The following is a 16,830-nucleotide window of genomic DNA, read 5'->3' as shown; positions in this document are numbered from 1 at the left end:
TTAAATTTCTTCGATTGTCTACTCAGAGGATTATAAGTAATTTAGGGCTTATTTGTTTTGTTCTTTTCCTCAAAATAATTTTATAAAATTATTTTTGAAGCAAATTTTAAGAATAAAAAATAAGAAAATATTTTGATAATTATTTTAAAAATCAAATTTAAAAAGCATATTATCCATATCTAAAAAAATTAAAAAATATTGTAGTTAAGCTAAGTAATTGTTAAATGAAACATTACAAGCCATAATTTAACTACAGTTAAACTTCAGCAGATGCTATCCATATTATCACATAATTAGATACAAGAACACAAGATAAAACCATATTGAAGTGTTCATAAAGTTTTCAATCTAGGACCCGAAAAAATTTAGAAAGAAAATTTTTAATCTAACAGACTAATATGGCCACAATATTTAAAAGACACGTGATAAACGTGGCCCCGAACTTCAGATAGTAATATTCACTGGGCTCTAAGTCTCTAGCGTTGGGATATGGTTCTCTAACAAACTGATGAAAATGAAAATAAAAGAAAGAAAATAGAGAACACAATAGTTGCCAAACAACTAAGAAAAACAAGTCATACTAATTGTGAAATCAAATATTTAATTTTAGAAGTTAAAAGATTGAGTTATATAGAATAAGTCTGAACATTGGAAATCACCATTAAAGAGCTTGAGGTCTGTGTAAGTCAATAGAACAACACAGATAGAAAATATCTTCTTCTTCTGTTTTTTCTTAATGACAAGTAGTGGTACTTATCTTTTTAATAAAACTTAAACCACTCAAAATTTGTCTTGAATGGTTGAAATTCAAAATTTTTATATTGCAATTTTTTTAATTATGATTTTTTTTTAAAAAATGTTGGTCATAAGATTATCGTTATTTTTAAAAATTATACATTAAAAGTATTTATATTTATTTTAATTATAAATTTATATACATTCAATAGTTGATACTTTTAGCATAAGATATTAAATATGCATGAGGAAGTTATAATGCTGGAATCGTGGAATAGTGGCTGCATATATTAGAAAGTTATTAGGTTTATTGGGAAGTTATGAGATTTATTTAAAATTTAGTAATTATATTTTGTAAGTAGACTAATTATTTTATCTTAACTAAGACCTAAGAAACTCCTGAGAGACTTGAGGCGTGTTATATTGGGAGTTGCCACGTGGCCCATTTTGCGTGCATGTCTATCAGGACTATCCTTTTTTATAGATAAGAGAAGATAATAGCTATGATACAAGAGGACGAAGGCCAGGTTGTTGTGTCATGCGTGAAAGGACACATTGAGTAGCTTGAAATATTTTGTTAAATAGACCTAATATTTTAAAATATTTTTTAACGTACTTGTCATTTTAAAATATATTTTTTATATATGCTTCATGCTCTGAAGTAATTTGTAATGTATGTAGCACTTTGAATTCATACGTATCTAATATCTTGAAAAACACTACAAATTATTTTATAATGCTTTATATGCATTCATTTAGCAAACATTTTGAGTAGTTAATGATTAAATTAAAAGTACTCATAAAATAATTTTTTAAGAAAATGGCCCCATGCTCCGTATATACAGGCTTCTCTGTTCTCATTACTCTAATTATTTAGTACTCTCTTTATGCGTGCCTATTAGATTTTACCAGATGGTCGTCCCGCCCGTTACCAGTACATATTACTGTTTGGTACGAGGAACATGAGAAGAGAAACAAAAAACTTTAATAAATTTTGTTTAAAAAAGTAAAGAAGCGGGATTTTAAATTTTTTATTAAAATAATAATAATAAATAACAAAAATTAATTAACAGCTTTTAACCTTTTTTTTAATTTTTTAAACAAAATTTTTTAAAAATTTTCCTCCCCTTTCCTTCTTTCATTTTTCCTTAACACCAAGCAGATCCTAATGGAAAGAGAGCTTCTCATCGGCCATATTTCTTTTTTCTTTTTTTTACCTGAAATCGGCCATATTTCAATGAGTTCATATATTTCGCTTTTAAATATCCACCCCTCACAGATGTGACAGATCTGGAAAAATTTGTCAAGCGTCCCTTGTTAAAAAAAAACATTAATTAATTTTGTTGTGGTACGTAAAATTTGTTTATAAACCCACGCGCAACTTATCTTCAATGGGTGATACGATTTTTTTCAGCTATGTATAACTTATTATTTTTAAGTATATGTAAAACGAAAATATTTGGATACAACTTGAAGAAACAAAAACATGACAAATTATCTCCTTAAACTCAATTTTAATAAAGTCAATCTCTAATTCAAAATAATACTAATAATAAATGCAAATTCACTATTTTGTTGATAAAAACCCCTCCAGAAAAAATATAAAGTATCAAGTTAAAATAGAAGATTATCAAACGTCCTTGACTTTTTTTGATTGGCAATTTGTCATAATAAATGATAGAACTATTGGGAATTGTCTATTTTATATGCGAAAAAACCTTATCCTTTTTAAGATATCCATATCCCATGAATCAATATCTTCTAATTTGGCTTATTGCTTTTATAATAGTACCCCCTAATTTAGAAACACGAGATCTAGTATCATTATATAAACCAGCAACTTGATCAATGCTCCTTGATAACGTGATAAAAGCTCTGACTTTGTCAACAACAATTACAATATCAACAATTTGTGAATTTCGCATAGCTTTTGTCTTCAGTTTTGATATGCGTTTTCAATTAATATAAGTGATTCCAGATTCTTAAACATAAGGATGAATCTTGGGATCAAAACAGAGAAGTTCCCATTGCACAAATATTTATTTTTGCACGGTTGGACCCTCACATCCCTCATTTGCATTACTACTATACACGAGGGTAATAATGAAATATAAAAGAGGATAAAGATAATGTTGGTTGATGTTGATACTAAATATGGGTACTTTTTTAATGGAACTAGTTTTAGTGCTTATCATATTGATGAGCATTCTAGGTATCACATCTTGAGCATTGAGATCTTATTTGAATGATTCAGATTTTAAATTTTTTATTAATTATTTTTAAATAAAAAATTATTTTTTTGAAAAAATTAGTTGAGAAATTATTTTTATTTTATATTCTGTACCTCTTAAAACATTTATCTTAAATAAATAAAAATTAAAAAATAAATTAAATCTTGATCTTTCAAGTGAAATCTAAATAGTCTAGATCTGATAAGGTTTAAATACTCATCAAAATAATAAATAGCGTGACCGATTCTCCTCCTTGATAAGCATTTTTGTGGGAATCCAACTTTTCGTCAAACCTGCTAGAAAAAGCCTTGGACTCGTTCGTTGCGTGGGTAGATATGATTGACGATGGAGTGGGCCCTCGTATGATGTGGCACTGGCCTGTTGCTAGTCTATATAATAACCAATGGACATATTATTTTAGAATTTATCTGGAATTCGTTTAAAATAGATTTTAAACGAATTTATTTAAATCGAAATAAAACTCTTTTCATATAATTTTTATTATTATTTTAGGATAATTGAAGTTTAATTTTCCCTCTCACCTACTTTCCGCTTTTTTTGGTCAGTGAACTAACTTTCTGGTTTTACCATTTGTCGACACACAAACAAATCTTATAACACGTTTTAAATTACGATTTTATAATTTCGACTTTTGTGATGATTTTCTTTAAAAAATAATGTTCTCAAGTCTTTATAACCATTTTAGTGGATAACAAAAGTAGTTGACTCGTTAACTGTTTTCTGAAAATAATTGTTTCTATTTTTTATTTTTATAACAATTATTTAACCATTTGATGTGGGCATCAGTTGGTTTTTCGCCACTATTGGTAAAATGGGGGGCAAAATGCCCAATCAGATCATCCTATTATTGCTCTGCGTAACGAGGCCCCTCTGAAGCCATTATACAACATCATCCTCAACGCTACAAGTAGTTCATTAAAAGCATTGACCAAACCTTCGAGCCTCAAGTTAAAATTAGCCAAAAAATCAGCACAACAGTTTCCTTCCTCGTATACATGACAGATCATAACATTTTGGAAACTACCTAAACTTCAAATCTAACCATCTCTCTCTCTATATATATATATATATATATATATATGACTTCCTTTAACATGCAAACCGCATCGCTTGCCACGATCGATTAGTGTATCAAAAGCATACTTATCTATTAACAAGATTGGGTCAGCTGGCAAAACAAACCCATCTTCAAAGACACTCTTCTTCCTTCATTGCTATTAATACCACTATTATAGTTTGACTACGTAAATAACAGTTTTTTGTAACTGCTACAGAATTGATTGTCATGACTGATTTACAAACCGTCATAAAGTTGCTTAGTAACAGTTAAAATCGCTACAAACCCAACAATTTCCTTGATGAAGGAATGGGGCCGTTTTGTTCCGTTTTTCCTTTTAAATTTATTCTATTGTCTCCTTAGAGCACTATAGTCTGAATCATTCAAAATCGACTGAATAGCCCAGATTGCAATTGAGCATGACATGTGCTTCTTGTTAATTATGTATTGTGATTGAAAGAAATTTTAAGACCAACACGCAAGCTGTTTTTAGAGGATGCCAATTTTTTTAAGTTATGTGTAATTTATTTTTAATTTATAAAATGAAAGACATTTATATACAGTCGCATCCTTTGAAAATGAGTTGTGCGTTGCTAAAAAACCTAGATCTTTATATATCTTTTCACAATTGATTTTTTTGAAGGAACAAAATCTATAATTTAAAACTTGAAGGACCAAAATCAAAATAAAAAAAATTAAGAAACTAAAGATTATATTAATCCATTTAAATTCAATTTGGTTCCATTCAAAATCAGTTGGATGGTCCAGATTGTGATTGAATATGAAATGTGCTCCCAATTAATTGTGCATTGTGATTGAAAGAAAAAATTAGCTAGTTGTCGGTGACATTTCTATGCATTTATATCTTTCATTTTTATATATCCATCCCAAGAAACATGACAGATATGAGAAATTTGTCTAATGTCTCTTATTCAAAAAAAAATATTTGTAAAAGTATTTGAAATTTGCTTTAAAACCAACACGCAAGCTATTTCTAGAGGATGCCAAATTTTTTTAAGTTATACGTAATTTATTTTTAATTTATAAAATGAAAGACATTTACATACAATTATAAAATAGTTGCATCCTCTGAAAATGAGTTGTGCATCGCTAAAAAATCTAGATCTTTATGTATCTTCACACAATTAATTTTTTTTAATAATTGGACTATTTTGAAGGAACAAAACCTATAATTTAAAACTTGAGAGACCAAAACCAAATTAAAAACAAACTTAAGAAACTAAAGATTATATTAATCCATTTAAATTCAATTTGAAATCATTCAAAATCAGCTAGATGGTCCAAATTGCGATTGAACATGAAATGTGCTCCCAATTAATTGTGCATTGTGATTGAAAGAAAAAACTAACTACTTATCGGTGACATTTCTGTGTTTATATTTTTCATTTTTTAATATCCATCCCTAGTAAACATGACAAATATGAGAAATTTGTCTAATTTCTCTTATTCAAAAAAAATATTTGTAAAAGTATTTGAAATTTGCTTTAAAACCAACACGCAAGCTATTTTTAGAGGATGCCAAATTTTTTTAAGTTATAAGTAATTTATTTTTAATTTATAAAATGAAAGACATTTACATACAATTATAAAATAGTTGTATCCTCTAAAGATGAGTTGTGCGTTGCTAAAAAACCTAAATCTTTATGTCTCTTCACATAATTAATTTTTCTAATAAAAAACTTTTGGCTAATTTTCTCCAGATATTACACGGATAGACCCCATAATTCAAAGAACACTGTAATAAACATCATATAAATATAGAAATAGCTTGTGCTAATAATACTATTGCACTTGCATGCATCTTCTCAAGATAAATAATGCAAAATACAATTAATCATATGTGGACACTGGTTTTGAGAGACATAGCTCGACATGATGTAACGAGTTAATAAATTTGGCCAATAATTTGAATGTTTTATTTATCTTGAATTTTTTAATTATCAACTATTACTATTTTTTTTATTATCAAGAGTTACATATGTCATCTGTCTTTTTGTTAAGAATGCAATTATTTGACTATTTTTATTTGTCGTCTTATAAAGAAAATCAACATTTTTGTGTTAAAAAAACGAAGATTATCTCTGCGTCTCTTAATTGAAATTTACATTCATTCTTTCTTAAACCTTGTAATTGATTTCGTGAAAAGTAGTTGTTAATTTGTAACTTATAGTCAATTTCTCGGGATTTAATCAATTGTCTTAATCATGAGATATTATTGAAAAACAGGAACCTGTGTTATCAAAAGATTTGTGTGATTTTTTTTAGTATGGAATGAGTTAATCATTCACTTTAGTATCTTATTGAACAAAAATAGTGATATTATTTCTTCATTGATTAAGAACTTTGATTTTTGAGAAGTATTATATGATGGCTGTATGGTTGTTGGTTATTCGCAAATAATTACCGACTCAATCACTCAAATCCTGAATTAATTTTGTGAAAAGTAATTGTTAATTTCTAACTGGTAACTGTCAATATTTGAAAGCAAAGGTTGTTATTCCTTATGGCATATTTGTTTTTTTCTTTAAATACATCGTCCTATTAACAAATTTTGAATTTGATTTTACTAAAATTAGTTGTTAATTTTTAAGTTCTAATTGTTAATAATTGAAAGCAAAACTGCTATTTTTTATGGTATACGTGTTATTCTTTTTTTTTCCCAGGCAAAATTGCATACTGGATATTTAGTTTCAGTTTTTTCCCCCCACGATTGAGTTGTTAATTTATGAAGTCTATTCCTCATTCTCTTGAAAAAAAAGTTGTTATTCTTATCTTAAAACTTGATAGTTATTCTTCAATTATAAGATCTAATTGATTAATTCAGAAAAATTTAAAAAGTGAAATAAATTTCTTTAAATATTATATTTATTATTTTTGTACAAATTAATTTACATTGTTTATAAACTGATATGTAATCTAATAATATATATAAGTATTTTTTTAAGTTTATATTTAACTGATATATTATAATTAAATAATTTTTTTTACTTTTTTAATTTTCTCAAATTAATTAACTGGTTACTTATATTAGAGAGTGGAGGTAGTATTTCATTATTACATTCGTGTATAGCAGCAAAGTGTTCAAACCACCGTTTGATTCAGATAATACTGGATATTGATGAGTCAATCTGGTGCATATTGAGAAAGAAAAAAAAAGCATATGTTGCTACCCTTATCTTAAATCAAAGTAATTAACTTAACTTACCTAAAAATAAAATAATATCATAATTATCAAAGTAGATCCTTTGTCCTATAATCTATTTTGGGAGGGGGGTTGTGTAAGTAATTTTGACTACGCTTTCTTCATGGAGATGAACTCATTTAGGTGACATAGCCATACCTTACCGCAATTATGCAAATAAAGGGTAAGAGGGCCCGACCATGGAAAAATAAATATTTAAGCAATAGGAACTTTTACGTGTTGATCCTAAAATTCGTTCGTATGTTTAAATAGAATTTGAAATGGCCTTTATTAATTAAAAATGGATATCAAAACTTAAAATAAACGCTATGAAATTCACAACTTGTTTTCCCCCTTCTGGTCTTTTAATCAAATTAAATAAGAACAGATGAAAGCCTCTCCTCGCTCCTCGTATCCCTTGTCTCCCAGCAAGTCAAACAGGCCCTTAAAAGCAAAACGACAAGTTCCTGGTGGGGTGGCTATAATGGATGATGGAGTGGGCCCTCTGTGCTAACGTGGCACTGGCCTGGCCATTTGCTAGTCAGTACAATGGGCCTCTTGTTTTGATTTTTCCTCACGTGAAAATTTCTTCAATTGCGTATTCAAAAGATTACACGTAATAATTGATGATGAACAAGTTCTGGTGGGCGTGGCAATAATTGATGGAGTGGGCCCTCTGTGCTAACGTGGCACTGGCCTGGCCATTTGCTAGTCAGTACAATGGGCCTTTCGTTTGGATTTTCCCCCACGTGAAAATTTCTTCAATTGCGTATTCAAAAGATTACAGGTAACCTAGGGGAAGAGGCATTTATATTTAGTAATATTCTAAGTAGGATTATTTTTAATAGAAATATATATATATTTTAGTAAAAGAAGAGACTACAGGTAACCAAAAAATTATTCACTTGGCAAAGAATCACTCATAATTCGTGAGATCTTAAGTTAAAATCTCATTATTGATGTAAAGAATTTGTTAGTAAAAAGCCTGTGAGTATTTTTGTAAATATCCTCTAAACCTAGAGGTATACCTAAGTCTTAATAAGCTTTCAGGACTTGATTGACCTAAATTTTTTATACAAATAAAGATCACAAGTAGCTAATAAGAATTAGTTCAATTGATAAAGAATCAACTCATATTTTTCAACGTTGTAAGTTAGAATCCCTTTATTGATGTGAGAATTTTATTGATAAGCATTCTATAAGTACCCATATAAATGTTTTTTGAGTGTGAAGACCTGTTCCGACTTTAAGAAGAATAATGGTATCCCAAGCCTTTGGTCAGTAAATTGAGTTTCTAATTTCTATATAAGTATCGCCTTTTTTTTTTACTAATAAAAAAATAGTGTTATTAATATTATTCCTTCCCCCAGTTTTTATTATAACTCACTTTTAATCATTTTATTAGATAAAAAATAGTTGACTCATTGAATTTTTTTAACAAAACACTTTTTTCAACACTTTATTTTTATAACCATTTTTATTAAATTGCAATAAGGAAAATATTTTTTAAAAAATACTTAAAGTCTCACCAGGTGATTTACATATAAAACCAATAATTCTTTCTAAACATAATAGAAAAGGCAAATATACCTCGCAAATTAAAGCTCGCATTTGTGGTGGCAAACGGCAATTAAGAATACGTCTTGAAAGCAGGAAAGGGAAGGAAAGAGAAAAATCCCAAATGCAAGCACTTTTGGAAAAGGAAATTGATGAATTAATTAACATACACATCTGGATATTATCAAACACATGTAGATATCAAACAAAAACTCGATTATTAGAGATTTAACACTGATAAAAGAAGCAGAGTCCAAGATCAAATAGAGCCCTCTTATTCGCATGGCAGAGCGAGAAACTTCTTACACACCAGAAGATTCATGAACAAATGGGGGTTTGAAGGTATCAAAAAGTGTTTCTTAAAATATTTTTTCATAAAATAAGATAAAATTTTTTATATATTTATTTTGTATACCACGAAAAATATTCTGTTCCTATCCAAACAGTTCCGTACAACATTAATTGAACACTTTGATAACGAGGATGGCAGGTTTGTTCGATGGGCGGATATATAATTGATGAAGCAGTGGGGTCTACTGTCCATTCAAGTAATTAAATTATTCTGGAACTTGGCCGCATGACTAACGTTAATATCCACCGGTCATCAGTCCGTACGTCTGACAACCACATTGATTGTGGACTGTCATGGAAAGGAAATACTCCTTTTTTTGGTCCTATTTATAAGTTATTTTATTAAATTTTCAGTGTGAATGTACTATTTTGTCCTTCATTTACTATAGTGTAAGTAGTTATCTTTTTTAAAAGGAGTATATATTAAATAAGAGTAAAGTTGGAAAGTTGCTATGTTTTAATGGAGAGTTAATACAGTTTAAGGTTTTTCTTGGTCTGTGTAAAACATGTTAGAAGTAACTTATAAACAGGACAAGAGGAGTACTTACTACTTTTTAAGGTTTTCCTTAATTTATGTGAAACATGTTAAAAGTACCTTATAAACAAAACAAGAGAACTACTTGCTACTTTTTGGTGATATTTCTTTACGTCTTTTACTTTTAAAGATCCACCCTCAACCAAATGTAAGTGGGAAGATACGAGAAATTGGTCTACAGTGTCGTCTGATTAAAAAATTAATTTTGTAAAAACTATTATCTTCACTATTAAATATAAAAATTAATTAACTAATTTGAATAAATTAAAAAATAAATTAAATTAGTTATTTATAATAAATATATGTTGTCTTTCCTGAAATATCTTTATTAATCAAGTGTTTTAGTTAGAATTACTTTTATTATAAGGATTATTTTAAAAAAATAAATAAATATAAGAGACAAAGAGATTGAGGTTTTATATTTAGAATCAAAATAAAAATTAAACAATATCTCATATTAAAAATCAGAGATAGTATTTAAAATTTGTTTAAAAACCCACACTCAGCCTATTTGCAGAGGGTGTGCTCCTCTCTGTTTTTTTTTAGTTATATGCAACCTATTTTTAATTAGGTGTAGTTCTTGTAAGACATTTGTATGCAACTAAGAAAGATTTGCACTGTTTGAAGATAAATTGCGCACTTCTGAAAAGCTTAAGTATCTTTACGCAATTAATTTTTCTAATTAAGAACTTTTAACTAATTTTCTCAATAAATTATACAGATAGCCTTCATATTTTAAAGAACACTGTAACAATGCCTAGCTTGTGCTAATCATACTGCTTCACTTACATCTTCTCAATGTAAATGCGTAGGATAAATAATATACTCCTCCGGTCCTAAATATAACATTCTTATACTCATTACAAAAAGAATCTTATATTTAGGATCAGAGGAATAATATACAATTGATCATGCGTGGACATTGGTTCTAACAGAACCCAACATGACGTTGTGGTTGTTTTTTATTTTTTTTTATTAACTATCATAACAAATACTCCTTCCGTTGTTATTTATGAGCTTCAAATTACGAGAAGAATGTGTTCTATTTTATAAACTTCAATTTGATGTTTGTTTTAACATTTAATGCACTTTTTCTAACTTTACTCTTAATTATTCATTCTCTTTCTTTTGCCATAATCTCTCTTATCATATTTTTTCACATATTTTCTATCGTTTTTTTAGTAATTTATTATTAGGGCATATTTGAAAATAAAATATATTTCTAACTTATTTATTATTTTAAACTAATTTTAACTAATTATTTGTTATTTGTGAATTAGTTATTTCAAGCTTATATTATGGACAAAAGGGAGTAATAGAATTATTGGAAATTATCTCCTTTACATGTAAAAAGGAAATATGCGTTCTGAAGGATATACATATACATATATATACATATATATATATATATATTATCAATTAACCCCGTATGATTTGGCTCACACTCACTCGATGTTATTGCTTCAAGAACGGTCCATCCTAATTTAGAGACACAGTGTGGGGTACTATTATATAAACCCGTAACTTTTTCAGACCAGAGACTGACGGGAAAACCACGTAACGCGAGTGGTATTCAACAGCCCGAATGTCCTACTTAATATAAACCCGCAACTTAATTAATATTTCTTATCAAGATAATAAAAGCTCCAACTTTGTGAACAACAATTACAATATCAACAAGTTGTATTTTTTTCTACACACAATTATTGTTTTATTACAATAAATTTTATTTAAGACACTATCAAATATTAAATATGAGTATTTTTAGAGAATTTATCACTTTGTGAAAATTAATTTTTTTATAGCTAGACCTAATTTAATTGGCTAGGTCAATTGCTGTTTTGTTTTTGCCGATAAAAAAGTTAGCTGCTGTTAAAAAACTCTAAAAGCAAAAGGGCACGTTTGTTGTGTGGGTTGGAATGGCCACAGTACGAAGGTTGGCCCTGGCCTGGCTATTTGCCAGTCGGTACGTTGTCTTTTGTTTTGTTTTGTTTTGACCTTTCTTCCTTTCAAAAGTTCATCAAGTGTACATATAAAAGTTGATCTGATTGATAAAAAATTAGTTTATAACTCATAATGAGTTCAAATCTTTTATTAATATGAAGATTTTATTGGTGAATGATTTATAAGAATTTTTGTAAGTACTCTTTGAGTTTGAGTTTAAAGGTATATTCTAAATATGTTGAGTGTTTGAGACCCAATTTACTTAAATTCTTTTGTAAATTTGCTAAAAAAGAAAGTTGATTTCTCCTCTCACCAACTTTTGGGGATCAACTCTGCACGACTAATTCACGTCATAAAAATAATGGTATGCCTGGCCTCTGGTTAGCAAATTGAATTTATAATTTCTACATAAGTATTGCCTTCTTTTGCAAATAAAAAACTAGTGTTATTAATATTACTCCTTCATTCAGTTTTTATTATAACTCACTTCTAATCATTTTATTAGATAAAAAATAGTTGACTTACTGACTTTTTTTTTAAAGCAAAAAAATTTTTTATCTTTATTTTTATTATTATCTTTTATTAAATTGCAATAAGGAAAATATTTTTAAAAAATAATTAAAGTCTCCCCAGGTGATTTATATATAAAACCATTAATTCTTTCTTAAAGACGCTCTATGCTAAGGGATCACACACACACACAAGTATAACTAGATGAAGTAAGGCAACAAACATCTGGGTATATTTTGAAAGAAGGAAGGGGAATGAGAGGAAAAAAATCCCAACTGCAAGCACTTTTGGAAACGGGAATTGATCGAGTTAATTAACATCCACATCTAGATATAATCAAACACATGTAGAAATCAAACAAAAACTCAATTATTAGAGATTTAATAATAATAGTAGTAGTAGTAGCCCTCTTATTCCCATAGCAGAAGCGAGAAACTTCTTACGCACTAGGAGATTCATGAAAAAAAGAAAATTAAAAAGAAACAAACTACCACTATGTACAGCATTATTGAAAAACTTTGATAACCTAAAACTTAAGCTTACCATCTGCTAGTTGTAAATTAAAAAATTTTAATTTAGTAACTTTCTTTTTTTTTTTTTAAAACTTAGTTAATTGAGTCACAGAGTTAGACGTAATAAAAGCTCCAACTATGTGAACAACAATTACATTATCAACAAGTTGTGAATTTAGTAGCGTTTATTTGAAGTTTTGATATAAATTTTTAATTAATATAAGTCATTCCAAATAAATATTATCTCCAGTTTTTAATATAAAAGTTGGTTAGATATTTAATTCGGTCCAAAATATAATACTCTAATATATTCTATCTTTTATATTTATTTTTTTGAGATAATATTTGTAGTAGTTGTATATATTAATATTTTATTAAACAGTAATTCTAGCTACTACATATAATTAGTAAGGGAGTTTTAGTAAAGACAATACCCATTTATTATAAATAACTAACATAACTAATTTTTTATTTTTTTAAATTAATTAACTAATTTTTATATTAATAACGGGAGATAATATATATTTTTGCGTGGCAGCACCCTCATGTCCCTCGTTTACATTATTGCTCCAAAGTGTACGGGCCTACGTCATCTCACGAGTACAGCGGGGACACAAAATTACTTTCACTTTCACATCCCGTCCCAAAACAAAAAAAATTGGGTAAAGCATATTTTTGGCCTTCTAATTTCTTAACTTAAAAGATATGCTTTTAGTTTTTTAACTTTAAAATTATTAGTCTTAAATAATAATTTTTTATAATAATTATTGTTGTTTTAAAAATTAAACTTAATACTATAATATTTAGCAATATTTTATTAACATTAAAAAATTCAGTATCATCATTCTCACTAATTATAGTAACAATTATAGTATTTTTAGTAGCTCTTAGTACACGGGGGAATAATTAATACGAGTATTATAACATTTTTATATTAAATTTGTTTTTAGGATCTTGAAGTATGTTTCAAACTAATTTACCAAGTGCTTCTTGCATTTTGTATAGAGTATGAGATTATTTGTTGTGTTATTTAATATTTATAACTCATTCTCAACGTGCTTTTCATGGACTCTCCGGCGGCATGATGGATCTCAATTCATTACCCCCCGACAAAAACGAAAAGAAACACATTCAATGCTCTAAAGTAGTTAATATTCCTCCTATTATCAATATAGAACCAAATTGTTAAGTTATTTTGATATTAAATATAAGATTTATTTTTCATACTTATCAATTTTTTCTAAATTATCCCCATAGATACTCCTTCAACTATAATCAAATAAAAGAGCGAGAGAGGATATTAAGAAAAATGATTATGGTCTTTTAGAAAAAAAATATATCTTTTATTATAATTAACTAACTTATCTTTTCTTAATCTAATCAAATTAGTTAAATAGGTCTTATATTAAGAACCGAAAAAGTATTATAATTTTATTCTTAATATATTAAAAATGAAGCCCGTGAATGCAGTACGTGTCTTGTGAGCGACGGGTTAAAAACACAGAACATCATGAAATCATACAATTCCTCTCGCTGTAACTTCGCCGAGATAAGATTCTTGTGAATTTTTATCGACCGCCCATATAATACACGTGCTTGTTATAATTAATATTCCGTTGTTTCTAATATGCTGCTTTAGTACTATATTTACAACTCATTCTCATCGCACTTTCAAAAAAAAACTTTAAATCTCATCAATTTTATCTTAAAATTTAAAAATTTAATTTTATTCCTATTAATATGTAATATAGTCTATAAGACTCAAGCCTGCAAATTAGTTAAATAGGTGTTATATTAAGAACCGAAAAAGTATTATAATTTTATTCTTAATATATTAAAAATGAAGCCCGTGAATGCAGTACGTGTCTTGTGAGCGACGGGTTAAAAACAGAGACCATCGTGAAATCATACAATTCCTCTCGCTGTAACTTCGCCGAGATAAGATTCATGTGAATTTTTATCGACCGCCCATATAATACACGTGCTTGTTATAATTAATATTCCTTGTTTCTATATGCTGCTTTAGTACTATATTTACAACTCATTCTCATCGCACTTCAAAAAAAAAAACTTTAAATCTCATCAATTTTATCTTAAAATTTAACAACTTAATTTTATTCCTATTAATATGTAATATAGTCTATAAGACTCAAGCCCACACAATAATAAATAGAGGATAAAATTGTATATTCATTTTAAAAATTTAATTACGTGTCTTATAAATAGGATAAAAAAGTTTCTCTCTCTTTTCTTTATAAATAAGATCAAAGGAGAAAGAGTTCTTTTAGTATAATTCAGAGTATCCTCAAGTTACTTGAGACTTGAAACTAATCTCTATTGAGTCAGAAGCGTAAAAGTTAAAATTCTTGTAACAAGTTTCCAGGTTCAAACTTGTGTTCTCCTCCTCATGAGGGTAAGACCACTAATCAATCAATCCATTTTATTTCTCCTATTTATTTTTTCTTCAAACTAGCTAATTTACCATAATCTAACATTAAGGCTCTGTTTGGTAGAGCATTAGAAATAATTTAGAAGCACGTTTTACATAAGCTGAAATAAAACTTTTTTCACATACTTACATTGTATTTCGTAAATCACGATAAAAAATTTACTTATAAGTTATTCTAAATAGGCTCTAAATAAAATTATTTTAAAGAGATCAGATCATATTAGTTATAATTACATAATTCAAGTTCATGTGGCTCTTCTGTTGCGGACTATAGGAGTAACTGATATTATCATAATTCCTATATTATATAAAATTTGTTGTTGCCTCGTTTGTCCTTCCCATGCCCTCATATCTCTTATAAATATGCATTGTCCATTACGCCATGAAACCCCAAGTTAAACCAAAAAAACTTCAGTCTTACCCTCTTCCATCATCGATCATGGCTTCCAACAAACCAGTTCTCATTCTCCTTCTTTCAATCCTCACACTGTCCTCTATCATCATCGTCAAACCCTCTCATGCCGTTGATTGTCCCACGAACAAACCTGGTGGCAAAATCGCCGTCTACTGGGGACAACACAGCGAATCCGGTGAAGGAACCTTAACCAACACATGCGACTCTAATCTCTACAACATCGTCGTCATCGCATACCTCCATGTTTCCGGCAACACAACATCCTTAGACCTGAGTGACCACTGTCCTTCCGGCAACTGCGCCGCCCTAGCTTCACAAATCCAACACTGTCAAAGCAAAGGCATCCAAGTCTTTCTTTCCGTCGAGGTGGATGCCGTCGATGACCCTACTTCCTTGGCACAGTATCTCTACGATAAGTTTCTCAGCGGCAAATTAGGCCCTCTCGGAGCAGTGACCTTGGACGGCATCGATCTTGCCCACATTGAAGACAGCTCAGAGCCATGGGACGAACTTGTGAGGGCGATCAATGGTTCGACCCAAGACGAAAAGATTTACATTTCAGGAGCCCCACATTGCTATGCCAGTGCCTTGGACAGCGCAATCGACACAGGTCTTTTTGATTATCTTTGGGTTTTATATTATGGCCAATGGGCTGAGTGCGAATATTTAGGAAACAACGACTTCACAAACCTTCTTGAATCATGGGCGAAATGGACGTCAAAGCCAGGTTTAGCTAATAGCTCAGTGTTCTTGGGTTTAGTAGCTTCGAACGAGCCATCCGCAGCATCCAGCGGTTACATATCACCAGAAGAGCTCAAGTCTGAAGTTCTTCCGACAGTGAAGGAATCTTCAAACTTCGGAGGAGTCATGCTCTGGAACAGGTACTATGACGAGAAAACCAGTTATAGCACTGAGATAAAGGGTGCTTTGGGCACAAAAGTCTGTGAATGTGTATGCCAAGATCCTGCGTCAAGGACATTCAACAGTCTCTTGGCCAAATCTGTGTAGAAAACTATATGTAATATGTATGAATAATGGCAAGCTACTAGGCTTGCATGCCAGTATGCGAGTGTGATCGAAGCATGTTTGACTACTACCGTACGTGTAATACATCTTACTTTAAATAAAGACCGACTTCTATAAATCTGAGCCTTGAGCAACTGTTATTAAGCTCTTTTTTCTTAGATAAAATAACATCTAGTATTTTGATTTTATTTTTCAAGTGTATCAAGTACTCTAATTTTATTATTTATGATGCACCCAACACCTCAATGTTATTTTTTTTTTTATGTTTCCACCACCTTAATCTTA

General features: G+C 29.2%; 1 protein-coding gene across 1 annotated transcript; it reads left to right on the top strand.

The window, feature by feature from the left end:
• The first annotated feature begins 15,486 nt into the window (after nucleotides 1-15,486).
• On the top strand, nucleotides 15,487-16,527 carry LOC114733668 (acidic endochitinase-like). The gene has a single exon (XM_028921168.1). It carries the CDS (start codon nucleotides 15,487-15,489, stop codon nucleotides 16,525-16,527), a length of 1,041 nt encoding a protein of 346 aa, XP_028777001.1.
• The last annotated feature ends 303 nt before the right edge of the window (nucleotides 16,528-16,830 follow it).

The sequence above is a fragment of the Neltuma alba genome, unplaced genomic scaffold (assembly GCF_004799145.2).
Source record: "Neltuma alba isolate B1F8T4 unplaced genomic scaffold, ASM479914v2 tig00002605_pilon, whole genome shotgun sequence".
In the NCBI taxonomy this organism is placed as follows: Eukaryota; Viridiplantae; Streptophyta; class Magnoliopsida; order Fabales; family Fabaceae; genus Neltuma; species Neltuma alba.
This window is presented reverse-complemented; position numbering and strand designations above follow the sequence as displayed.

What these genes read in the sequence shown, in the direction of transcription:
- LOC114733668 (XM_028921168.1), top strand. Translation starts at nt 15,487, where the DNA reads ATGAAACCCCAAGTTAAACCAAAAAAACTTCAGTCTTACCCTCTTCCA.